A 26,171-nucleotide genomic window follows, 5' to 3' on the forward strand; every position below is an offset into this window, starting at 1 on the left:
GAACTACAATTCCCATCATGCTTAGTCATGTCTGTGAATGTCAGAGTTTTACAATGCCTCATGGGATGTGTAGTTCCACAACAGCTGGAGCGCCGTAGCTTAAGGATCCCTGATCTAGATGGATCTGATGAAACAGAGGATGCTAAGAAACGCGTCATCCCATTGGCCCATTCTGTCCGAGACGTCACTTCCGGTTTGACGACACGGCGTTGCGCTCCATGCTGAGGAACACACCGTCTTGAGCAGCACTTCCCGTCCTCGTCCTCACTAGTTGTATCTTCCTGGGATTACACCTATACCATCATCAGCTTCCCTGTATGCCGAGGACCTTCTAGTGAACCAGCGATTATTGCCATATTCGTCATGGACTACATGCTCCCTTACCGCTCATCCTTTGTGACTTGTGAGTAGCCATTTGGCTGAATGTCTTTTATACTTTTAATAAAAAATTTCAGTGTTACTGCACTTAGTTTGGTGCACCTTTTTCTTCTTTCTCATTATCCATTTCAGAGTTTGCTTCTGCTCTATTGGTAGCTGTCGCTAGTGCCTGACCACCATCCATCTTACTTTTGGACTATTAATTTATTTATCTATCTGTTTATTCATTCATTGTCCATTTAGTTTGGTTTTAGGTTATAACTCTGAATATCTTAGCGCCATCACACATTTTTTACAGTGGAGCAACACATACCTGCCCTCCAGGTCAACATTAACATCTAGAAAGGTGTAAGACAGGACTTTGTGGATTAGAATAGCAGAAAAACAAATACTCTTGCATGTTGACCAGATGATCCAAAGTTCAGAGTGGATAATATCTCAGGCCTTGGTGCCCTCCAGGATAGGGGTTTCCTAGCAGTCGTTAAAGAAAGTAGAAAAAAGAGAGGGCGCACCAGCCTTGTGCATTATCCTTTGATATATTTGTTGAAAGAAAAATGATTAAAAGCTCTTTGCAAGCATTGAAAGAAAACCACAATATAACAATCGTTGGTTTATGATGATCCGTCTACTGGTAGCAGTCTCCAGAGCCTGAGGAAGAAGGTAACCTCGTACGTCCTCTCTTTATGATCTGTAGACTATTACCAGTAGACGGATCATCATAAACCAAAGATTGTTACTTTGGTTTTCTTTCGATGCTTGTGGTGAATAGCTTTTAATAATTTTTCTTTTAATAAATACATCAAAGGATATAATGCACAAGGCTGGTGCGCCCTCTCTTTTTTCTACTTTCTTTTCCTTTGTGGATTAGAATGCTAACCCCTCAAGCGTACCTAGAGTATGTGGCATGGTGGTAGTGTCCCACCCATGTTTTTTTCAGGCTAAGAACCTTACGTCCCACCAGGTGGGTCTCCTGCATGATACAGAAGCTATGAGGGGTGTCGTTTTTAAGATAGGCTATAACAAGGGATCTCTTAATCTTGTCATTGAGTTCCCGGACATTCCAGGAGACTAATCCAATGGGAGCCATGTCGGTAATAGCTGAGAATAACCGCAAGGGGAGCAGCGATAGGGTTGACCAAAGGCAGGGCAATCTCTCTGAAGCTGAGGCATTGGGCACCCAGTCCATGAGTACAGTATGAGCCAAAATGGGTGACCAAGGCAAACCACTGCAGGTAATGTCAATGAATGCAAACCGGTAACATAAAAAGAACAAACAGAATAGTTTTAATATAGGCACCCAACCCCACCCACCCCGCACATCGATTGGCAAACTTGCAGTGCTTAAACCCAAAACCAGACCCATTATACAGTAGGAGAGTCTCCTATGAGGGCAGCTAGAGAAGCAAACAACCCCCGCTCACTCAGGTGGTCAACAAGTTCAGTATAGTCCGGGGGCTACCGCCTGCAGATGTGTAAGCATTGAAAAGGCAAAAGGGATCTACGTATATGTGGAAGAGAAGATAACACCTAGTGTTAACTAGGGGCGCACACTTAAACCGTTCAACAGCAAATAGCATTGTTAACTTGCAAACATGAACTCCCGAGACAGAAATCTCTCTGTCAGGGACTTACCCTCCAGCCTCGTCCATCCACTTTTCTGAGGAAACAGCAGTGTCCCTCTGTGTTGACACGCCGCTGCGCGTTTCGCGCGCGTGCACAACAGGCGCGCGTGCACAGTAAGCGGGAGTGCGCGCGTGCACAGTAAGCGGGAGTGCGTGCGTGCACAGTAAGCGGGAGTGCGTGCACGTTTGGTGCCAAACTCACTTTAAAAGCCATTGCTGGACTCAACACATTGCTGCCTGATCTGCAGTTTGTGAGTGACTTTACCTGAGATCTGATAACCTGCCTGAACTTCTGATTTGAACCTTTGACCCGGCTTGCTGACCACCCGTACCTCTCCAACCCTTGACCCGGCTTTGCTTGACTTCTCTCCTGATTGATCCACCGCTGCCAGACCTACCTGCCTGCACCAAGACTACGTTTCTGCCTTCTGCATTTGTTTATCTGATCACACATCCTGACCCGGCCTGCCTGACTCTGCTACCTTCAGTATATACTAACCTGCTTACCTCATCAGCTTGTGCCGCTGTAGCTGCAGTTCCAGTTAGGGTCGCTGACCCCATCCTCTGTTCCAGTGTCTTCAGCACCGTTATGTCAGAGAGACCCCTCCGTCTGCATCTACTCTCCGCTACCCCGGCACTCCTACCCTGCTGTGCTCTGAGTCCGCTGTTTACACTCCAGCGGCTCGCGAACCAGAGCCGTAAGAGAGGCCCTCCTGCATCCAGACTCTGATAAACCAGGTACGTAACACTCGCTGCTTCCTCCAATCTCCCAGAGTGTGTGGGGTGGTATCGTATTTCAGTAGCAACGACCGAACAGAACAACAAATGGCCAGTAGATGTTCAGGGCCAGACATAGCATACTAAAGTGCCGTAACAGGCCTGCAGACGATAGGGAGAATACACTAGCTGCTGCTACAGGTATGGCAGCCTTGTCCCCAGGTCGATCCAGTGCTGCAGTACATGAGAATAGTGGTGAGGGCCCAGCAGCGTTCAGTGCCACGGGAGCACAGAGCAAACCCCCTAGAAGCAGAGATTATCAGTCAAGCACAGCCTCGGGGGCAGAAAAGGAGGCAAGGGAGGTAGCACCTGGTCAGAAACAGGCTAAACAGAAGAGACATTCATACAGTTACCGGGCCTGGGGCAGGGTATCCAGCCAGTGGGAGACCTCCCCAGGTGAGGTAAAATACCAGGTGGATTCCCCATCAATAACTTGTAGGCGAGCCGTGAACAGCATGCTGTACATCAGGTCTCTGGTACGGAGTTGAGCCTTGACATGGTTGAAGGTTCTACAGAGCCGCTGGGTGTCGACAGAGTAGTCTGGAAACAGCATAAGCTTGGTATTTTGAAATCAGAGCTCTGCCTCCTTCCTGGCCTCTCGAAGTGCCAAGTTGCGATCACGGAAGTTTAGTCATCTGAAAATGAAGGTGCGTGGGGCGGCCCCCGTTTGGCCCCGCACTGGTGCCATTCTGTGGGCCCCTTTCCATAACAAAATGTTGGGAGAACTGGGCTCGTGGGAGGAGGGTGCAGAGCAAGGTTTCCATAAATGCCATAGGATCTTGGCCCTTGATTCCCTCCGGCAGTCCCACCACCTTTAGGTTATTCCTGTGGCTCCTGTTCTCTCCGTCTTCCGCTCTAAATTCTAGGGCCTTCACTTACACCTGCAGGGTTTGGATATAATCGCATGTTCCCGGATGAAATCTTCCGAGTCGCCCACTCATTGCTCTGCTTCCCTAGCCGGCTCCACCGTTTATTAATGCCCCTCTGTATCAGGCCAAAATCCGTCTGGAGGGTGACAATTTTAGCTGTCATGGTAGTTTGGCATCCTGGCATGGCCTGCATGAGGGCCTGGAAGCGATCCTCCTCCATCACCGCTGGCTCCGCCGCCACGGTTTGGGACACCATGTGCACACGGCCTACAGGGCCATGCTTTCTCTGTTGCGGAGACGGCTTAGGAGTGGAACCACCTTTCTTTCCCAAACCAGACTTGCCTCTTGTCATACCCAGGAGTCACCGGGTGTTAGCAAGGTGAAAAACAGAAACAGATCCCTTTTAAAACCGGATAAAATAGGCAGGTAGGAGCGGAGCCCCACTCAGACACGTCCGAGCAGGTCGCCAGCTTGACCACCAGACAGTTCAATATTTACGCTTGCCTTGGGCTACCGGAGGAACCTCATCCTCCTCCAAGTCACACAACTGTTCCTCCTCACTCTCGCTCCACTTCCCAGTCCAAGACAGTGTCTGAAAACAGTTCAGATAATCCATCAGAGGGAACGTCTGAATTGATTATTGTGGAGCACTCTTCGGCCGGGAGATAGTTGCGCTTGGCACTGGCTATAACGGGCACAATCCTGTTGTCTCCCTTAATGGGTATCACCTCCCCTACTGGCACACTACTGTCACGTATACACACACTGCGCCTGCGTGAACCGTCTCTGTTACTATAGACAGTTTTTAAATCCCTGCAAGGAATTTTTATGTATTGGGACTTGGTCCTAAGTTTTGGAATTTTTTTTAATAAAGAAAACGTAGGAACCTCTACACTATTGGAGTTCTTTTCTTCCCCCCATATTTTTTTTATATTCTCCAGAATACCAGATCTTAATTTGTGGAAGGGGACATCCACCGTTTGCTCACTGGGATTGTGTTCTTGAAGCAGCATCCATAGATGTCAGTTGGCCTCCTGTAAAGGAATTCTACCACATCTTGTCAGTGATCCGGTCACTCTACCAAGCCTTGTCTGACCCCCCTGAATAAGGGCGGTCAAAGGCTTTCTGGTAAGCCTCCAATTTTATTTAAAGGTGACGGGCTGCACTAGTGGTGAGAGTCTATACCCAGGATTTCAGACTGGAAATCACTTACTGGATATCTACACTTATGAACAGTTCTTAGTTGTTTTTTCTTACTTTATATGCACGTTTTTCTGCTAATGCAGTAATCCTCTGTGGACTATTTTAAGCATGTTTACAAGCACTGTTGTGTTTATGGTCATTTATTTGCACACATATGATCACTGTGATTCTATTATGAACATTTCTTAGTGGCCGGGATTGACTAATGACATGTATGTGGATGGTGCAGTGGTATGGTTTGTTTTTGACAGATTTTGTAATGCATTGATGCTTATTTTTCTACCTGATGTATGTAAGTGTATACTTGTGCTTTAATAAACCTTTTTTCTGGATAAAAAAAATGAACATTTCTTAGTTGTTTTTTTTGCTTTATATGCACGTTTTTCTGCTAATGCAGTAATCTTGTGTGGACTATTTGCAGCACGTTTACAAGCACTGTCGTATGTATGGTCATTTATTTGCACACATATGATTACTGTGATTCTATTATAATTTTGATTTGTATTTCACGTAATACATTATCCAGCACTGCACTCCTCTTTATATCTACCCTTTAGTAGTTGCAATGTTAATTTAGCAGACCCCGAGACTTCTATAGGTAGACAGCCATGCAGGGAAAGTAGGAGTGGCAACAATCTTGAAACTGTTTCTAACAAAGGTTGTTATGAACTTCTTCACTTCTACATTCTCCTATTGTAGATCTTAACTCAACTGAGCTCCTAGTTTTTCACTAGACTTGCTGATCCACTGCCACTGGATCCCCTGAGCTCTTACAATCTTATCATTCAGTATCTTCCTCAAGCGTTGCCCCCGCGTCCATGCTGGGTCCCTAGCTTGGCACTCACCGATACTCCTCATACATCACCCCACTAGTATAACGTCGGCAGCTGGTCGTTAAGTGGTTAAATTGCATGAATTGCCTAAGAGAAGCGATAATAGATAGGGATGCAGATCGCTTCTCGGCCTTTTGGCTAAGATCAAGTGTAGTATCTGTTCTTATCAGTTGCCAATAGGTGGTGCTAAGCTGACTGTTCCCGGTACCCTGTGGCAGGGGGGAAAGGGATGGCAGTCGGCGGACGCTAAGCCTGTTGGCGTGGAGGTGGAAGCCTTCTGATCGGGACAGAGAGGCATGAGGTCGAAGCCAAGAGGCCGGGTCCCTGGCCGTTGGCCTGGATTTGGTGGTATCTGCCCCAGTCAGTTGTTCTGGAGGGAACCCTTGCTTCTCCTTTAATCGGGAAGGAGCGGGTAGTACTTCCAGAATGTGATTAGGTGGGAGAGATAGGGGTTGTGGGTAGAGCCTGCTTAGGTGGGTTCTCCCCGACCTCTTCTCCCACCTTCCTGGCTGGGAAGGGTGCTGCCGGTCCGGACCGGGGGCTAGGGACCGTTGAAAAGCCCGTGGAGATTGTGCCCCTGGAGTGGCAGTCCAGGGGTGCCATACATTGCACAAGTGTTTGAGGGGCACTCATCGTGTGGCACCTTCAGGTCACTGATCTCCACAACACACTTTTCACACCTGCCGCTTGGGCCGGGCCTTTTGGCTAGGACCAGTGGAACTTTTGTTTCCTGGCCGGAGGGCCGGCCAATGTATTTCACATTGGTCACTTTCCTCACTCTCCCATCTTCCTTTTCCCCACTTTCTTTTATTATTTTACCCCGTGTTCTGTTTTGTTTGTCACTCTTTTTGTTTGGTGCTTGCACTTTATGTGTGGCGAGTAGGGTGCTGGTCCTCGGGCCGGTCTCTGAAAGTCTTGGGAGTTGGTGGACTCGGCCTTCTGGTTAGGTTCACCGGCTCTCATGGGGTCTCCCTTCGGGGGAGCCTCACCGAGGAGGGTTCTGTTTCGGCAGTCCCTCCTAGGATGTTGGGTCCTTGTGGCTTCGGCTGCTTGGACCAAGATGGGTCCATATGGCTTCGGCTGTATATACCACAGTAACTCTTTTCCCTGTCAGGAGCCTAACGCCCCGGGGGATCAGAGACGGGTCCTTTTCGGAGGACCACTGACGTATGCACCCGTCGCAGTTTTTTGTGATGTCACTCTTTATGTGTGTGCACATTTTTCCCTGCACCGGGTGGAGTTTTTGGGTTGTGTTTTGCACGCCACAGGCTTTTCAACAGAAAAAATAGATAAGGATGCAGATGTGCAAAATTCTAAGCCTCTATATAGGAGGCTATAGCAGAAAGTATGCTGCAAATATTCATGCCACAGGCAACACAAAAAAAGAGCGTAAGAGTCGAAGAGCAGATAGATGAAGGTTAGGTGCGCATACTTTTGATTTCAATCTCATTGGCTCTTTTAGTACCGGGGGCCAGAGGCCCTACCACCGCAAGAAGCATGCAGATATTTCCAAACGTAAAAAAGAAAGGGCCTCCTTTTCCCACACTAACAAAGCGTAAAGAGCGTGTTGATGAAGCATGTGAGAGACCTCATCAGAGGACCAATTTACAGTAACAAGTTCTCTAATGCATGTTTATGCGCTGCATTTTCAGGGGTGGATGCTGCCCTCTAGTGTCTGGCTCATCAAGTGTCTGCCATTTTGTAACTCAGTTGCCTTTAGAAATCCTATGGATCGAAAAGTGGACTTAGGGCTGGTCCACATCAGATGCCATCCAGTACGTGTTTTTAAATTCTGCATTAAGAACACATGGACAGTGTTTAATATGGATTCCAATGACCTAGTTTACACCATGTGGCTCATGTTTAGTGCAGTCAACAAAAGTAGAATATGCTACACTTTTTTCTGTATGAAACGCATCTGGAAAGAGGAAAAATGCATTAAGAACGCATCAAAAACACTTATGCAGAAACACACTCAGAACGCTGAAATTATGGTGAACAGCCCATCAGGCTTGCAGAGAATCAATACAGTGACAGGTTCTGCCTGTTGACCAGCAACAGTGTTAACTTTGATATATAAACTGTTTAGAAATAGCTTTAAACTCAAGAGTGGAACCTGCAAGATTTGGCACTGTTCTGGAGGAGTTGAACCTGGCAGCTGACTTTTGATGGATGCTTCCATAGGCGTAGTACAAGCGTTGGCGCATTCAGTCACAGCCATAAGAGCTTTGTCGTTGCGCCACTAGAGGGCAGATGAAGCTTCTACACAAGTCTTCTGTAACATTCCCGATAATGGGGGTTGTTACTTAGCAAAACTCTGGATGACACCACAGACGAGTAAAAATATGGCTGCTTCTTCTTATTAAAGTCTATTGAACTTCAGGAGGCCAAATCTTATAGGCTAGGCTGCAAATTTAACAAATTCCAGAGGAGGTGGCTCAAAGTTACTTTTTACATGGTATAAAATCCAGGAGCAGGATGCTAAGATGGCTGGAGTCTTTTGACGGTGTGCCTAACCAGTCTCTTCCCTAGGGGGGCAGGATAGCCTCCTTCTGGAGGGTTTGGATGACAAACATCAAAGACCGGTGGGTCCGGGAGACAGCTGGGAGTACAATGGAGAAATCCAAAGTCGACCACTGAATCCATTTCATTCATGACCAACAGATCTCAGAAGAGAAAATTACTACAAGGTCCTCATGCCAGAAGAACAAAATCTGGGGGTTTTTTTTGGGCCAAATTTTTCTAGTACCCAAGGCAGGAGCCTACTGACCTGTTTCAGTTTGAAGAAATCGAATCTGCATATACACACCAATAGGTTCAAGATGGAATCCTTGTGTAACGGTCACCACCGTTTACGATATTCCCATTCCATCAACCACGACAGCTTATCTGATACTCCAACCATCCAACAGACACGATCCATATGGAGCTCTGTTCTCTGAGTCAAAATGTATGAACACTTTTAATGGTATCTTAGCTCTCTTATATACAGTACAAGCATGTTTACAGTAATCAAAGGAACAAATAAACTCTCCACCCACACATCACACAATGGGGGGCTTCAATCATATTCTTTTAGACAATGACATTCAGAGAAGTTAATTATTCCCCAGACGTCCGGACTCCGATACTAAGTGATTCACCTGCATAATACACATTTCTATGTCAGACGTTTTGGCACAGATTTAACATGACCTAATTACTACAGCTGAGAAGTCACATTCCTTTACTAAACATAATTGACATGCTAATTCCCTACCCCTGAAAGGAGACATCTAACCCTTAGACTGCTAACTCACAACAACACATATCTATCATCAATAGCATCTTCACACAAACAGTGTTATTAGCATACATAATGAAAGGTCTTGGAGCAGACCCAATTAACACCTCAAAAGCATGTGTCCTCACATTAAAGGAGACACTCTTATTGACCGGTTGGGGGTCAGAATGAAATCACCTGTAATATGTCCAGATCTCCTGCAATACATGAATTAACAGTAATGTCCCATCTCATGTAATTTATAATTAATATTTCCCAGTCACCCTATGCCCAAAAGGGGCACAGGGTGACCCTAGACCCAAGAGTCATTAGTGACGCTGGCACAGGAGTACCCCCCATCCTTCAAAAGTCTCTGGGTGTCATGGGTCATTCCGTTACACTTTGCATACAGTGTTAGTCAACCTGGCTAACTCATGCTTCCATGTGCCGATCGACGAGCACTAAAGAAATGCGAGATTTGCTGTGGTTAGATGTCTCTTCCATTTCAGGTGTCCGCCTTTTTAGAATTGGCACAGCCCCAGGACTATTTTGAAGATCATGTTGGCAGTGGTGGTGCCTTGGGCCAGGTGGCACATGAGGGTGTCTTCCTCCGTCAATGGGATGGGCTATCTATGGATCAGATCTTTGTGCCTGCACAAATTCAGCAAGAACTAGAATTTTCGAAATCGCCACAGTGCCTTTTTTGGGCATGCCTCTCAGCCCAGGAGATCGGTGCAAGGATGTTGGAGCCCCGGTGGAATGCAGACACCCATATTGCCTGGAATGGATGGCAACTTTTCTAGCATTGCAAACCTTTCAGGATCTTCTTCAAGGGGAGAGTGAGTGAAGTTAATTGAAAACAAGACAGCAGTAGCGTACATTGCCCACCAAAATTATTTTCCTGTTACTTTTTGCAACAGAAACCTTTCGCTGGGCAGAGCACCACTTACAGACAGTTAACGTCAGTCTGCTTGCCAGGAAAGCAAAATCAATTCATGAATCGGTTAGGTAGAATAGTTTCCAACTTGTGCCTGAAACCAATATTGGCCCTATAGGGGAATTCCAGCGGTAGTTCTCAGGAAGACTCCACCTTCACTAACAGATGCAGTGGCTCTCGGCACTGTACGGACTCTATGTAGCCTCAGCTACAGGAAACACCGATGTGTCCCGGCAGTGGGATGGGAGAACTTTTCTTTCTCACACTCGGAACAAAATGGAAATGAGATGCCCAGCCTAGTCCAAATGAACGATTTAAACTTCATTAAAAACTAGAGATCAACTTTAATCCTTTTAGTTCCTTTGAATATTACTAGATCTATACTAACAATCACTTCAGCAATAAAAACCTGACAGGTGTTCTAAACCCTCTCCACTCGTAAAAAAAAAAAAAAAAAAAAAAACGAAGTCTTTAGGTATACTTTAATATTTACATTAAAAACATTCTATTGGTATAACTAGAAACGTTAGAATTTGAAAACACCTTTAAAAAAGGCATAAATAAAATCTCCCTAAGATGTAGCACAAAAGGCTACTGTTGAGATATACAATCATCATTTTACATTTGATACAGAACTTTTATTAGGTTCATTTTTTCACCGACCAATCTTCATTATTTAATTGAGTCCCTTTCACACAGGCAATCCCGATCAGGTCTGACTGACGGTTCTTCAGGCAAGCCCAATCAGACACTGCAGCCTCTTCTATGGAGTGGCGGATGTCAGCAGACACCCGCTGCCATGCGATCCAGTCCTCCAAAATCAGATGGATGGGGGACCTATCCCCCATCTGTCTGGCAGATGGGTATGGATGGAAAAGGACAGGCGGTCAGTTTCCATCCGCCTGCCACATAGATGAGAGTGGGCTGGATCTGTATCTGCATAGCAGAGTGGACATGGAACTGTCATCCGCCTGCTCAGTGGAGAGATCCACTGAAGAACAAACGTATCCCGCTTCACGGAGGCGCCTGTGTGAAAGGGGCCTTACAATACTTTTCTGAGGCTGGCGGATTATATATATATATATATATATATATATATATATATATATAGGCTGTTACTGATCAAATTTTTTGTGTTTGATTAATCATTTTTTTTTATCGATTAAAATCGACTAATTTCGAATTAATTATAACGCACATACAGATCCAACTACTTTTAGCTGATCTCCTTGCAGGCCGATTCCCAGTGCAGCATCAAACAACTGTAAAAATGGATAGCCGGATACAAAAAAAACACACAAAGGCAGCACTCGATGGGAATAGCATTAAAACTTTTATAGTCTCTTCAAGTAGGTAACCAAATAAATATGGAGATAAAATCGACGTAGCTACATAAACTGTAAAAATGGTGTGAGTAATACCAAACGGTACCAAAAGCAGTCATAAAAACATGTAGCCAAGTATGATACTGGTATAAAAATGTGTACAACGATGCCACTGCTGAATCCAGATGAGGAGAGGTTAACATCAGTCCGTCGGCATGTAGATGTCCCATGAAGGGAACTATCGCAACTCCCAGTGGATGGTTGTAGAATCCCAGGTTGATAGAGGGAAGTGATAGAGGGAAGTGTAACAGCCCTTGCGTGTGGCAGATAGTAAGGTGCCGCTGGCATGCAGATATGAAGACACAGCAAAGGAGCCTTTCAGATGGACATGGCAAGCCGCGGGGCTGTGTCCGTGACGTTACTGGATCTCAAACAGAACTCCCTGAAGGCCCAGAAGCGGGCGGAGAGGTGAGTACCAATCAAAAGAATTTTAATCGATCAAAAAGATTTTGATCGATCAAAAAAATAAAAGATTAATCTCGATTAATTAAAAGTTAATTTGCACAGCCCTAATATATATATATATAAAAAATATATGTCACCTTAGAACACATGGGTGTTCCAATTTGTTCATTAGTAACAGCTTGGAAAAGTGTCAGTCAGAATTTCTCCCAGGATTCTAAGGAAAGATGGAAACCTTGAACTCAAAACATGGATGCAATAGTGGGAGACATAGGCGGCGGCTGCTTAAATTAAATCCTGGGACGAAGGGGGTGGGGCCGAGCTATGCCGTTTGTGTCTATGGACACAGGCAAACAGCTTGCTATGGGGGCAATTGCAGAAGAGGAGGAGTCAGGAGCACCGGCGGGGGGACCCCATTGCACACAGCAGGTAAGTATGGCATTTTTATTTTATTTTTCAAATGAAGCTTTAGAATCAAAAAGAAGAAAGAAAAAAAAAGAAAAAAGAAAGAAGAAAAAAAAAGAAAAAAGAAAGGAAGAAGGAAGCAAACAGTATACTTGATATTTTAGAACGATTGATGTAAAAAGCCATACCAGACAGATTTTACGCTCCATCAATATACAATTGCTGCCACAGGTTACCATGCACTGCTCATGTATTGTAGTCACAGAATGTTAACCATTTATATTGCTTCATTCTGTATTTATTTCTTCTCTTTAGCAAAAAATACAAGAGTTCACGGTAAAGGCTTCATCATACAATGTGTACAGGAGAAATCCTGGGGAATGCCGGCAGATTAGGAGGATGACTCCTGTAGGCTGTTCTCTTGGCGGTAGCCCAGCAGAAGCTGGTTAATGAGAGATTTTTCATTGTTCCTCTTGTTAACAGGCAAAGGTGGAAATGGGTTTTCCTTGTATTCTATTACAGCCATTTTGGCTCGGTCCAGGTTCTCTCGGTTCGGGATTTGGTACATGCTTGTGTAGTTGCCACTGTGTGAGCTGAAGCGAGGAACCAGAACCTTGAAAAGTTTATGAATGAGGTCCTTTTCCTGGATAAAAAAAAGAAAAAAAAAAAAAAAAAAAATGTTATTTATCTCTAAAAATACTACACTGCTGCTTCAACTAAAGCAACCAATAAGGGCCTGACCAGGCGCGTCTTCAAAAGACACCAATATTAAAGTAGTAGTTAAGTCACTGTGTCTTCTTGCTACAATCCCCTTTGTTATAGTAAATGATTTGCCCCATTGTACTGTGTGTTTTTTAAAGAAAATACGCCACTATATACCTTATTTTATAGCACCGCTCACGTGACCGACCGCCTCTCTCCTCTTTCGACCTGACAGTAAAGCGGGCAAGGCTGAAAATCCCCCGCTGACGTCAGCCAGGAGGAGGAGAGAGGTGGCCGTTCACATGGGTGCCGCTCTAAAATAAGGTATATAGCAGCGTATTGTTTACAAAACACGTGCACTGGGGGCAAATAATTTACGATAACAGAGGGGGTTGTACCACTAAGTTATGATAGCAGCACAAAGGGAGGGCTGGATAGGAGGTGACGGGTGGGGGCTGGAGAAGAGCTGTGGATGACGGAGGCACATAAACTGACCACAGTGTCAGGGTTTAGCAGCCATGGTAAACCGTGGTCAGTTTACAGGGGGGGGGGGGGGGGGGGCAGAACCAGGCAGGATAAGCCAGGTATTTCAGGTGATACAGGGGGCCAAATTTTTTTAGGGTTACAAACACTTTAGACCCCTTTCACACAGGGCACGTCCCTTTTAAAACGGACTCCGCTTGCTTAGCAGGGAATCAATCCGTTGATCTCCGCAGAGCAAGCAAATGACAGGTCCGTCTCTGCACACTGTGCTGAGAGACTTGTCAAGAGTCCCGCTCTCCTCTACAGAAGATCGGATGAAAACGGATCTGCCTGTCCAATTTCATCCGATCCACCAGACACATTGAAAATATGGTCTCCATCCGTCTGGATTTGGCGGACCAGATCGGATAGCGGCAGATGCAGACATGTCAGAGCCAACATCCGTCGCTCCATAGAGGTGAATGGAGCGTCCGAGCACTGCGCATTGCCCAAAAAATGTGTGCATTTTCTAGGCATTGTGGCTCAGGTGCGAATTCAGGCCCATTATCTTCTATGGCACGCATCCGATTCGCAGATGTGTTCATTTCTTTTAGGATTTTTCTCATTCTCATCAATGCACTTCCCCCCCTCCCACTCCCGTCTCCAAATTCGCAGCTAACACAGAGATGATCTACTGAACAGTTCTCTTATCTCTTTGCAGAGATAACAGAACCGCACTAGTGTGAATCCAGCCTTAAGGTTTGACCTCATATTATACGGTTTTGGTAATTCTGAAGACAAATCCAATAGTATGTATGGGGTCTTCGGCTTGGCTCACATTACTGCGTGTTGAGAAACATGCAGAAAATAACGCGTGTTCCTGACACACCAACACACTCTTTAGCAGATGTGCAATATGTTTTAGGTGTAGCGCATTTCTGCGGTAGGGCAACCCACTGAAATAAATGGGCCGCCTTACATGCAGCCACACAGATGTGATCCAAAGTCTCATCCACACCTGAGATTGAGCAGCTTTTTAACAACCCTGAACTGCTCTCCCTTTAGCTGCAGAGGCAGCAGGCAGAGTCGTACAGATGCTGTGGCTGCAGCAGGACATATACCCCCCCCCCCCAGGTAAATGAGGCTGTGGGGCGGTTGCAGCACCGAAAAAACTATCATAGAGGCAGTTCTGCCACTTGATCGTTCTTACAGGCAAACACCCCCCCCAGGCTCTTCATTGGGGACCCAGAGAAAGAAACCATCGGTCTGATGCTTTCTAGCCTGAAAAATAGATGTGGGGTCTTATAGACCACCATATCTCTCCATAAAGAGCACCTGTCACACACCATTCCTATTACAAGGGATGTGTACATACCTTGTAATAGGACGAGAGCAACAATTCTAACCCTAGACCTCCTCTAACTCTAAACTGGTAACGTGTATAAAAAAAATTAAAACCACACACCTGAATGCATCGCCTATGGAGATTTTTAAGTACCGAAGTTTGGCGCCATTCCACGTGTGTGAGCGCAATTTTAAATCGCGACATGTTGGGTATCTATTTATGCAGCGTAACATCATCTTTTACATTTTGCAAAAATAATCGGGAAAACTTTACGGTTTTGTTATTTTTTTTAATTCATGAAACAGTTTTTTCCCCCCCAAACAAAATGCATTTGAAAATTGTTGTACAAATACTGTGTGACATTAAAAGTTTCAACGACCGACATTTTTTTCCTTAGGGTGCCTGCTATAAAAAAAAAAAAAAAAAGCATATACTGTTGTGATAGATTTTGGTAATAATGCCTATTTGATAAGATGAGCTTATTCTTTTTGTTATCAGAACCACTAATAATGTTTGATATTTTCTTTATTGTTTATATTGATGTTTTTGAATTGGGTTTTTCTATGTATATGCATGAATGAAATCATATTAGTACCTATTTTCCTTGATAACGATTTTGTCATATCAGGAATGAAATGAAGAGATAGGTGTTTTAAAGTTATAAGTACATCTTGGAACTTAAGGTTGACCATACAAGGACATGTTATTAAGAACAGATGTAATCCTCTTCCACTCTCCACTCTAAGCCTTTCCTGGATGTTTCATATTGGAGAAGCAATTGTGGATTCTCTATAGGAAACTGACTTTGCCCTTCCCCCCCCCCACATCCTGTCTGCAGCCCACCAAAGGAATGTTATGTAAACTGTGTTCTATGTAAACTGGTCTGCTTTGCTGAGCTGACAAGGAACTTTCTTATGCTTGAATGACACGTATGGATTTTTCAAGAAGAACATGAAATGGACTTGTGAGATTTGAAACCATCCCTTCTATGAACTGGCCAATGAGAGGCTTCATGCCAATGATGGACTCACAGGGGGTGGGTGAAATGGGTGTTTCTGTTTAATTGTGAACCAATGAAAATGCATTTTGTGCTTGTATGCTAAAAATAAAGGCAGCTGCTCATACGGCAGCCATCCTCTTGGCCGTTGAACGTTGGAAGGTGAGCATGTGGTCTGTTTTTATTCTGTTCATAGATTACATTTTCTCACTTTAGCTTTTTGAAATCATCCGGTAGTATGGATAACCCTGAGAATTTAAGTAATGAGTCCACATCAATTGGGCCCAACGTCGGTTCTTTGCTTTATTTGGGAAGTGCAGCGCGTCTGTGCGGGTGGAGACAGGCTGATCACCTACACTTCGGCGCAGGCGTTGCACTTCCTCAAATCAAAGATGAAAATTCTTGGGCAAAGCTTGTAACCCTTTTGTCCCGTCTGCCGGGTTGATATCTGTGTTTTTATGTTTAAGTGTTGTGTTAGTTTGAATGTGACTGTTTGGGGGGTCTATGTCTGTAGGTGGTGGGTGGACAGTATATTTCTTTCAGGGGTCCTGAGCCGGTGACGCATGGTAAGCGTGTCTTGGGGTGGAGATGTTTATGTGTGCATGTCTGTCCCGGGCTCCTTCCTATTATAAGCATCAGTGATTTACTGGTGTTTGGGGAAGTGAGGTAGTATGCACATGTCAATATGTCTGGTCTGAAAGAAGAGGGTTTGGGGGTTCGATAGTCGCTAAGACGAGCGGACTGAGTGGTGGCTTGGGTAGTCGGAAACGGAATAAAGATAGCCACTAAGGAAGTTGGATCTTTATGGATTTGCTATACATATGGCTTGTGCCATATGTATACCAAATCTCTTTAGTCAAAACGGAATAAAGATAGCCACTAAGGAAGTTGGATCTTTATGGGTTTGCTATGCATATGGCTTGTGCCATATGTGTACCAAATCTCTCTAGTCGAAATTAGAAGATTGGGGTTCGTTTTGCCTTCTTTTGGGGGGGCACTGAGGGTTTTCTTTTTACATTTTTGGGGTTAGGGGTTAAACTTTCTAAATTGGGGTTACATTTTTGGGGTTAGGGGTTAATAATTAGGGGCTGAAAGAGTCGTATTCCGTGTATTTTGTATTGTTTTATTGTCATGAACTGCCATGCGTTTTTTATATATGCGGTTTTGTATGCAGCCAGGTAAAACCTGGCTGTGTGGAGATTTGTATCTCCCTCGCTTCACTCTTTCCCCCCCTCTCCAGGCTGTGTGGAGTTTTATCAGCAGACTTTTTTTTTGGAGTTTCAGATTTCTCTGCTGGAGTAACGCAGGCAGTGATGGCCCCTCCCCACTCCCCCCCCCCTTTGCAGCGTAAGCTGGCTGTGTGATAACAGCCGAGAGTGTAGCTGACAGTTTTTTGTGTTTCTGTTTCTTTGATAGATAATGGTAACTTGCCTTTATTGATTTCAGAAAAACAGAAAAACATAGTGAAATAGTTTTTTTAAACAAAACACATGGGTCTGGTGTTCTCAGCAGCTGCTGATGTATCTTTTTGATTCACAGACCTTTGAGGTTTTTGGGATAACACAGACTATTTTTATATCCGAATCTATGTGTACAATGGGGCTTATTGTTTATCCGAATCTATGTGTACAATGGGGCTTATTGTTTATCCGAATCTATGTGTACAATGGGGCTTATTGTTATTTTTGCTGTTTTTTTTATATATACTTCTGGGATGCCTCCCTGATATAATATATACTCCTGCCCCCCTCCCTGGTGGGGGGATAGAACTGGGTGTGTGAGGAATGTGGGAGGTCCGGACCCCCGCATCCTGCCCGCCGTGAGCTCTGCCACATTTGCAAGTTGGAGGATAGCCCCCCTCTCCCCCCCCCCCCCCCCAGGGACGACAACCTAGGAGACAGTTTTTTTTGTAACACAGAGTTTTTTTTAACAAAAGGTTGAATTGGGATATTGCAACTGTTTCTGTACAATTTCAATTGGTCTGTATATGTCTGTTGGACTGTACGCTGATTTATCGGATAATACGATTTCAGTTGCTTTGTCGCAATTAATAAACAGTAATAAAAACTAATAGGATATTTCTCCTGAGGTTTAACAACTATGGAAAAGACATTGGATGCACATAATAAGCAATTGTTAAGTCTTTATTTTACAGTTAAAATCTTATTGCTGGGTGGTGCTGGGCTTAGTTTAGCAGCCCGTCCTGTTTTTTATCCTTTTAATCGGATACATTGAATGCGTGTTCTGTGGGGACCTGTCCCATCTGGGTTGCCCACTTACACTTACACTGACGATGCCATGCACTGTATTTTGACTTGATACATAGAGGGCTTTTTGCCAGTTTGGTTGTTGTAATGTGATACCCAGGGCCTGTTATTGTCTTTTCATTTTCCTCATGTTCTGCCCATGATGCTCCGACATGGGCCACGCCCGAATGCTGTTCCCTGCTGGAAGCATGGGCCCTGCCCGACTGCTTGAGGCCGTGCCCCTTCCTTCCCCTCACGTTCTGCCCAACTGTATGCCCGGCTGGAGGAAGCATGGGCCTGCCCGGATGCTCTTCCCTGCTGAAGGCTTTGCCTCGTTCTGAACGCAGATGGTGTCGCCTCCTGCCCGCTGCCCATACTGGATTCTGTGCCCTCCGGCCCACGGGCCTTCTTCTTCATGCCCTCCTTAGTCTGTCCAGGGGGGGGTAACTACAATGCCACTTCGCTGGACAGACACGTAAGGGAGGAGAATGATGTAGATGGGAGTGGCAGACCTACCTGAAGGTAGAATCCGCTCATATGCTGTCCTGTGTGCCCCGACCTCAATGCCTTGACCTCATGGGGTGCCCAAAAGCGGTAGAGAGAGTGTGTAAATCCTGGCGTTCATGACTACAGAAGCTGTGTTCACAAGTCACAAATGAGGGATGAGGAGATTCTGGGTATCACATTGGAACAGTAGAACATTTTACATAGTACATTTAAATGGTTTTATTCCACATGCTGTGCCATGCCATCCTCAGGGTTAAGTGGGTAAGTGGCCCCAAGGGGGGAGCATTCAATACATTATCCCTTTCTGAAATCTTGTTTGAGACAGTCTCTAGATTAGATTGTTATGAGCTATGATTATGTGACCGCTTTTGAAAATAGGTAACTAATATTCGTGTACGAGTTTTTTCTCGCATTTCTGATGTAGGTACCGATAATTACCAATATCCCCTGGGTGATGATTAAGAGGTTCCTTCGAAAATATTCTCTGGAAGATGAGTGATATTATGAATTGTGCCACCCAAATCTGAATGAAATTATGTGGGTTGGAATATCTCAAAGGGGGGTCCCGGTTACATGGGGTAATTAGTTAAATAATGTCAGAGTGTAAAGAAGTTCTCTAATGAGATAATTAAGTTTAATTCTGCCTGTAAATGTTTATGAATATGTTTACCCCAACAACTGAAAATGTATTATGACATGTCAAAACATGCATGGGATTAGAACAAAGGTTTAATGGGAAAATTGTTGATTGAGATTGTGTGAAGAATTGTATACAATTCAGTAAATGGTAAACAACATGGTATTTTATGTTTAACTGAAATCCTACAGATCTGGTTGTAAGAATTAATAAGTTGAGGTTTGAGCAATGTTTACAACAGATTCTAAACTTGGGTTTGGTTTATTATAAGGTTCCCCAGAGAAAGATATTAAAATATGAAAGTTATGTTCAATCTAAAAAACTTTATAAAAAATATTATTATAAAAATTGTAAAAATAAAATTAAAAAATAAACAAGTGTTAAAAGTTATTATAAAATGACATTTCTGATAAAATATAGATTGTGAGTAATTATGAGTGACTTTATCAGTAGAAAACAATGGTCGGTTCATGCGCAGGGACTGGTCAGTGGATTTCATGAGATTTGTCCTCTAAGCGATCTTTTGTCGCTATTGGAAGTTAAGGAATGTCATGTTATAATGTGGTGTACATGATTTTTGGCAGATGTACAAACCAAATATGTTTTAAAATTTTTGAAAAAGAGTTAAAAATGAGAAAAACGATGCAATTCGATTGGATTGTATATGGTCTAAAACTTGTACAATCTGCTCCAAGCATGGGGGGGGGACAGATGTTTTCCCTTAGAGGTCATTAACAGCAGATCAGGTTACAGGCTGTGGTGGTTTACAGGAGTGAGTGCTAGCTTGAAATCCGACACCCAGTTTAAGCATCCTCAGCTGCTGTGCTTTACAATGGCTCTTTGCCAAGTTTGAAGGGAAAAATAAATAAATATCAGAGTTTATGTTAAGTAGACTATAAAGCCTATTATAGGGTAAATCTTTCTTTTATAATAAAAGGTAATTTGTACACAATCATTAGAAGATCTGAAAGAAAGCCCTTATTAATAAAATATTATTTTTCTCTCTTTCTTTTCCTTTCTTTCTTTCTCTCTCTCTCTCCTTCTCTCTTTCTTTCTTTCTTTCTTTCTTTCTTTCTTTCTTTCTTTCTTTCTCTCTCATTCTTTCTTTCTCTCATATGTTACTAAACTGTGGGTTTTTGCACCATTTGGTTTGAAGAATACCTTACTTTGAGGGTGTCATTTTAAAGAGAATGAAATATGGTGTTAATCTGCATAGCTTAAGAAAAGTCAAGTTAAAAAAAGTTAAAATAGTTTAAAAATAAAATACATGGATAGATTATGCGGTATGATACAGCCATATTTATGGATTAAAGGGTCATCTTCCAGGTTTTGGAGTGACGAAGGTGTTCAGTCAGAGAGGGAAGTTGTGTTTTGTAGAAGGATCCCTATGAGATACAGTGAATCTTTAAGACTGAACCAAAGGCTGCTATGTTTGTTTAAACAGACATGCGACAAGAATATTCATGCTGCATGATCAGTCCTGAAAACTAGTGTAATGTAATAAATAAAGTTTCTTTAGGAAATAAAATATTTAGGACAGAGCCCAATATAAAATTAAAATGCTAATGAAGGGAAATATAGTAATTTGGTGGGAACGGATGCTTTTCTGAAATTTAACTTAGTAATGTAAATGTAGATTGGATAAATTATGGTTGCAATGGTCAATAGAGGTTTGTTAACTATAAACAAGAATGCATTCCAGTATATTACTGAACACCTAGAGGCCACTTCACAAATGACTTTGTATAAAATGATGGCCTTATACATGATATTAGTAAACAAGGGGGGTGCATCTGGAATTACACCTGCGGACAATATTTTGGGTGATAACACATTTGTGCTCAAGTATAGCAATTTTGTTTCTGTTTATATTGGTTATGATAATGTTTTGTTATATTGACCGTGTCCTCCATTACCGTCCTTGTCTGTTAAGAATAACAAAGAGAATGTAGGGACGTTACTTCTCAAATAGACCTTATAGGGGGGATTGTGATAGATTTTGGTAATAATGCCTATTTGATAAGATGAGCTTATTCTTTTTGTTATCAGAACCACTAATAATGTTTGATATTTTCTTTATTGTTTATATTGATGTTTTTGAATTGGGTTTTTCTATGTATATGCATGAATGAAATCATATTAGTACCTATTTTCCTTGATAACGATTTTGTCATATCAGGAATGAAATGAAGAGATAGGTGTTTTAAAGTTATAAGTACATCTTGGAACTTAAGGTTGACCATACAAGGACATGTTATTAAGAACAGATGTAATCCTCTTCCACTCTCCACTCTAAGCCTTTCCTGGATGTTTCATATTGGAGAAGCAATTGTGGATTCTCTATAGGAAACTGACTTTGCCCTTCCCCCCCCCCACATCCTGTCTGCAGCCCACCAAAGGAATGTTATGTAAACTGTGTTCTATGTAAACTGGTCTGCTTTGCTGAGCTGACAAGGAACTTTCTTATGCTTGAATGACACGTATGGATTTTTCAAGAAGAACATGAAATGGACTTGTGAGATTTGAAACCATCCCTTCTATGAACTGGCCAATGAGAGGCTTCATGCCAATGATGGACTCACAGGGGGTGGGTGAAATGGGTGTTTCTGTTTAATTGTGAACCAATGAAAATGCATTTTGTGCTTGTATGCTAAAAATAAAGGCAGCTGCTCATACGGCAGCCATCCTCTTGGCCGTTGAACGTTGGAAGGTGAGCATGTGGTCTGTTTTTATTCTGTTCATAGATTACATTTTCTCACTTTAGCTTTTTGAAATCATCCGGTAGTATGGATAACCCTGAGAATTTAAGTAATGAGTCCACATCACTGTATGTTTGGAGGTTCTGAGTAACTTTCTAGCAAAAAAATGATGATTTTTACATTTAGGAGAGGAGTGTCAGAATAGGCCCGGTATGGAAGTGGTTAAACATGCAAAGAAATAATGACTTACCGTCAGCCAGAAGTCCGCCATCTTCATTGCTTTCTCGTTAGTATCTCCGCGCTTTCCATAATCAATAATCTGAGAAAAAGTAAGCAGAGTTAACATTTTTTTTTTTATAAGGTAACTTTTGTTGGAGAATTCACAAATCATTACAACAGCAATGTATAGGATAGTAGAGAGGGTTCTTGTTTCTATTTTTAATGAAAATTTTAAATATTGCATTTTGCTTTTAAATAGATTAACCACTTCCCGACGGCCCTACGACTTTGTACGGCCGCAGGGTGGTTCTACTTCTCTGGGCGGCCGTATTTATACGGCCTCCGCTCCTCCTGGCCACTGGGGGGGCGCGCGCCCGCCGCATTACTGGACTGCCGATGCGCGTGCCTGGCGGCCGCGATGTCCGCCAGGCTCCTGCGATCGGCGGTTACAGAGACAAGGATGTGGATCTGTGTGTGTAAACACAGAGATCCATGTCCTGTCAGGGAGAGAGGAGACCGATCTGTGTCTCTTGTACATAGGGACACAGATCGGTCACCTCCCCCAGTCACCCCCACAGTTAGTAACACTCACCAAGGTACACATTTAACCCCTCCCTCACCCCCTAGTGTTAACCCCTTCAATGCTAGTCACATTTATACAGTAATTAGTGCATATTTATAGCACTGATCGCAGTATAAATGTGAATGGTGCCAAAAATGTGTCAAAAGTGTCCGATGTGTCCGCCATTATGTCGCAGTACCGATAAAAATCGCCATTACTAGTAAAAAAAAAAAAAAATAAATAAATTCTGTCCCCTATTTTGTAGGCGCTATAACTTTTGCGCAAACCATTCGCTTATTGCGATTTTTTTTTTTCAAAATTGTCGCTCTATTTTTTATATTGTTTATAGCGCAAAAAATAAAAACCGCAAAGGTGATCAAATACCACCAAAAGAAAGCTCTATTTGTGGGAAAAAAAGGACGTCAATTTTGTTTGGGAGCCACTTCGCACGACCGCGCAATTGTCAGTTAAAGCGACGCAATGCCGAATCGCAAAAAGTCCTCTGGTCAGGAAGGGGGTTTAAGTGCCCAGTAAGGAAGTGGTTAAAGTGGCTGTAAATCCAAAACCTATTACAAGGGAGACAGACACGCGGAGTAGAACTAATAACTACAGGCATCCCCCGCACCCCTCGCCATACAGGGCAGGACTCCCCCTCGCCATACAGGGCAGGCCTCCCCCTCGCCATACAGGGCAGGCCTCCCCCTCGCCATACAGGGCAGGACTCCCCCACACCCCTTACTATACAGCACAGGCATCCCCTGCACCCCTCAACATACAGTACAGCAGGGGTAAGCAACCATGGCCCTCCATCTGTTTTGAAACTACAAGTCCCATGAGACACTGCAAGACCTGATCACATTTATGACTCCTAGAGGCAGAGGCATGATGGTATTTGTAGTTTCACCACAGCTGCAGGTCCAAGGTTGCCTTCCCCTGTAGTACAGACATCCCCTGCACCTGTCTCTCTCACTATATAGTACACCTAGCCTCTGCACTTGTCTCTTTCTCTATGTAGTACAGACATCCCCTGCACCCGTTTCCCTCACCATGCTTTGTAAGAGGAATATCACCCCCCCCCCCCTAAAATAAAACACACAGGGTTAGTGAAGAGAGATTTGTGTCAATTACTCCTGAACCCAGCACTCTGCACTACTTACTACTAACCCCGGCACCCTTTATTACTAATAATCTCTGAATGCTGCCATACTTACTACTGACCTCTGTGTTACCCACTCCTCACCGATGCGTTGCCCGTTCCCGGCCCCTGCCCTCGGCGTTACCCGCCCCCTGCCGTTACCAGCCCCTTCTTCTCAGTGTTACCCCGACCCCTGCCCCTGACATTACCCGACCCCTGACATTACCTGTTCCCTGGGTTCTACCAGACCCCTGGCATTACCCATTCACTGCCCCTGGGTTCTACCCAGCCCCTGCCCCTAGCATTACCCGTTCACTACCCCTGGGTTCTACCCAGCCCCTGACATTACCCGACCCCTAACATTACCCATTCACTGCCCCTGGGTTCTACCCAGCCCCTGCCCCTAGCATTACCCGTTCACTACCCCTGGGTTCTACCCAGCCCCTGACATTACCCATTCACTGCCCCTGGGTTCTACCCAGCCCCTGCCCCTAGCATTACCCGTTCACTACCCCTGGGTTCTACCCAGCCCCTGACATTACCCATTCACTGCCCCTGGGTTCTACCCAGCCCCTGCCCCTAGCATTACCCGTTCACTACCCCTGGGTTCTACCCAGCCCCTGACATTACCTGACCTCTGACATTACCCGTTCACTGCCCCTGCCTCTCGGCATTACCCGTTCCCTGCCTCTCAGTGCTACCCGGCCCCTGCCTTCAGCGTTACCCATTTCTGACCCCTGCCCTCTTTAGTAATTACTCCTGATGCCTTTGAGGTCAGTAGTAGCTCTACCTTACAATGGTGTCACATACTGCAGAATATAATGTATCCCCTTCTGACAACCACAACTCTCTCACCGTCATAGGTAGAATGCAGGCAGAGGACATCCACCAATCACACCCCCTCCCCACACATATGATCAGAGAGCCCGGGGATGTCACCTTGTTAGCATAGAAGGTCAGCTCATCGGCCCGGGCCCAGACGGTCTCTATCCTCTCATGTCTGACCAAAGCGGTGAGGAGATTACGCATCATATCTAGCCGGGATCGGGGCCCCAGCCCCATCCGCCGGGCCACCCTGCCATGAGACACCAGAAGTCCCGGGAACAACCGCATGACAGCAGCAGCCAGACACAGGTCAAATCCCCCGGCACCCGCACTTCCGGCCTTCTACATTTCACTCCCGGGTCGTGGAGGACTACTTCCGGCTTCCGTATGCGCTTCACACACTTCCTTGTTCCGTACAAGAGAAGAAAAGTACATTTCTAATGATTATCTTTCTGTATAGGAATTTCCGGTCACGGAGCGATCATACTTCCCAGATCCGGACTTCTTTATCTCCTCTCCATCACAGTTCTTACTATGCAATCTCCTCTCATTAGCGTGAGAGTATTTAATTCTGGTTCTCATTATCCTATCTCTTCCCATTATGGTTCTCATTATTATATCTCCTCCCATTATGGTTCTCATTATCATATCTCCTCCCATTATGGTTCTCATGATCCTATCTCCTCCCATTATGGTTCTCATTATTATATATCCTCCCATTATGGTTCTCATTATTATATCTCCTCCCATTATGGTTCTCATTATTATATCTCCCCCCATTATAATTCTCATTATTATATCTCCTCCCATTATGGTTCTCATTATTATATCTCCTTCCATTATGGTTCTCATTATTATATCTCCTCCCATTATGGTTCTCATTATTATATCTCCCCCCATTATAATTCTCATTATTATATCTCCTCCCATTATGGTTCTCATTATTATATCTCCTTCCATTATGGTTCTCATTATTATATCTCCTCCTATTATGGTTCTCATTATTATATCTCCTCCTATTATAATTCTCATTATTATATCTCCTCCCATTATGGTTCTCATTATTATATCTCCTTCCATTATGGTTCTCATTATTATATCTCCTCCTATTATGGTTCTCATTATTATATCTCCTCCCATTATGGTTCTCATTATTATATCTCCTCCTATTATGGTTCTCATTATTATATCTCCTCCCATTATGGTTCTCATTATTATATCTCCTCCTATTATGGTTCTCATTATTATATCTCCTCCCATTATGGTTCTCATTATTATATCTCCTCCTATTATGGTTCTCATTATTATATCTCCTCCCATTATGGTTCTCATTATTATATCTCCTCCCATTATGGTTCTCATTATTATATCTCCTCCCATTATGGTTCTCAGTATTATATCTCCTCCCATTATAATTCTCATTATTATATCTCCTCCCATTATGGTTCTCATTATTATATCTCCTCCTATTATGGTTATCATTATTATATCTCCTCCCATTATAATTCTCATTATTATATCTCCTCCCATTATGGTTCTCATGATCCTATCTCCTCCCATTATGGTTCTCATTATTATATCTCCTCCCATTATGGTTCTCATTATTATATCTCCTCCTATTATGGTTATCATTATTATATCTTCTCCCATTATAATTCTCATTATTATATCTCCTTCCATTATGGTTCTCATTATTATATCTCCTCCTATTATGGTTATCATTATTATATCTCCTCCCATTATGGTTCTCATGATCCTATCT

General features: G+C 43.8%; 1 protein-coding gene and 1 pseudogene across 1 annotated transcript; one reads left to right on the plus strand and one right to left on the minus strand.

Annotated features, from left to right (window-relative positions):
- The first annotated feature begins 5,800 nt into the window (after positions 1-5,800).
- Positions 5,801-5,932, plus strand: LOC120912511 (annotated as a pseudogene).
- A 6,417-nt stretch (positions 5,933-12,349) lies between these two features.
- MRPL17 (mitochondrial ribosomal protein L17) lies at positions 12,350-24,771 on the minus strand. The gene is made up of 3 exons (XM_040361460.1): positions 24,524-24,771; positions 21,919-21,987; positions 12,350-12,716 (listed from the first exon to the last, which is right to left on the minus strand). Exons 1-3 carry the CDS (start codon positions 24,695-24,697, stop codon positions 12,465-12,467), a joined length of 495 nt encoding a protein of 164 aa, XP_040217394.1. The 5' UTR covers positions 24,698-24,771; the 3' UTR covers positions 12,350-12,464.
- Positions 24,772-26,171: the final 1,400 nt, after the last annotated feature.

The sequence above is a fragment of the Rana temporaria genome, chromosome 8 (genome assembly GCF_905171775.1).
Source record: "Rana temporaria chromosome 8, aRanTem1.1, whole genome shotgun sequence".
Lineage (NCBI taxonomy): Eukaryota > Metazoa > Chordata > Amphibia > Anura > Ranidae > Rana > Rana temporaria.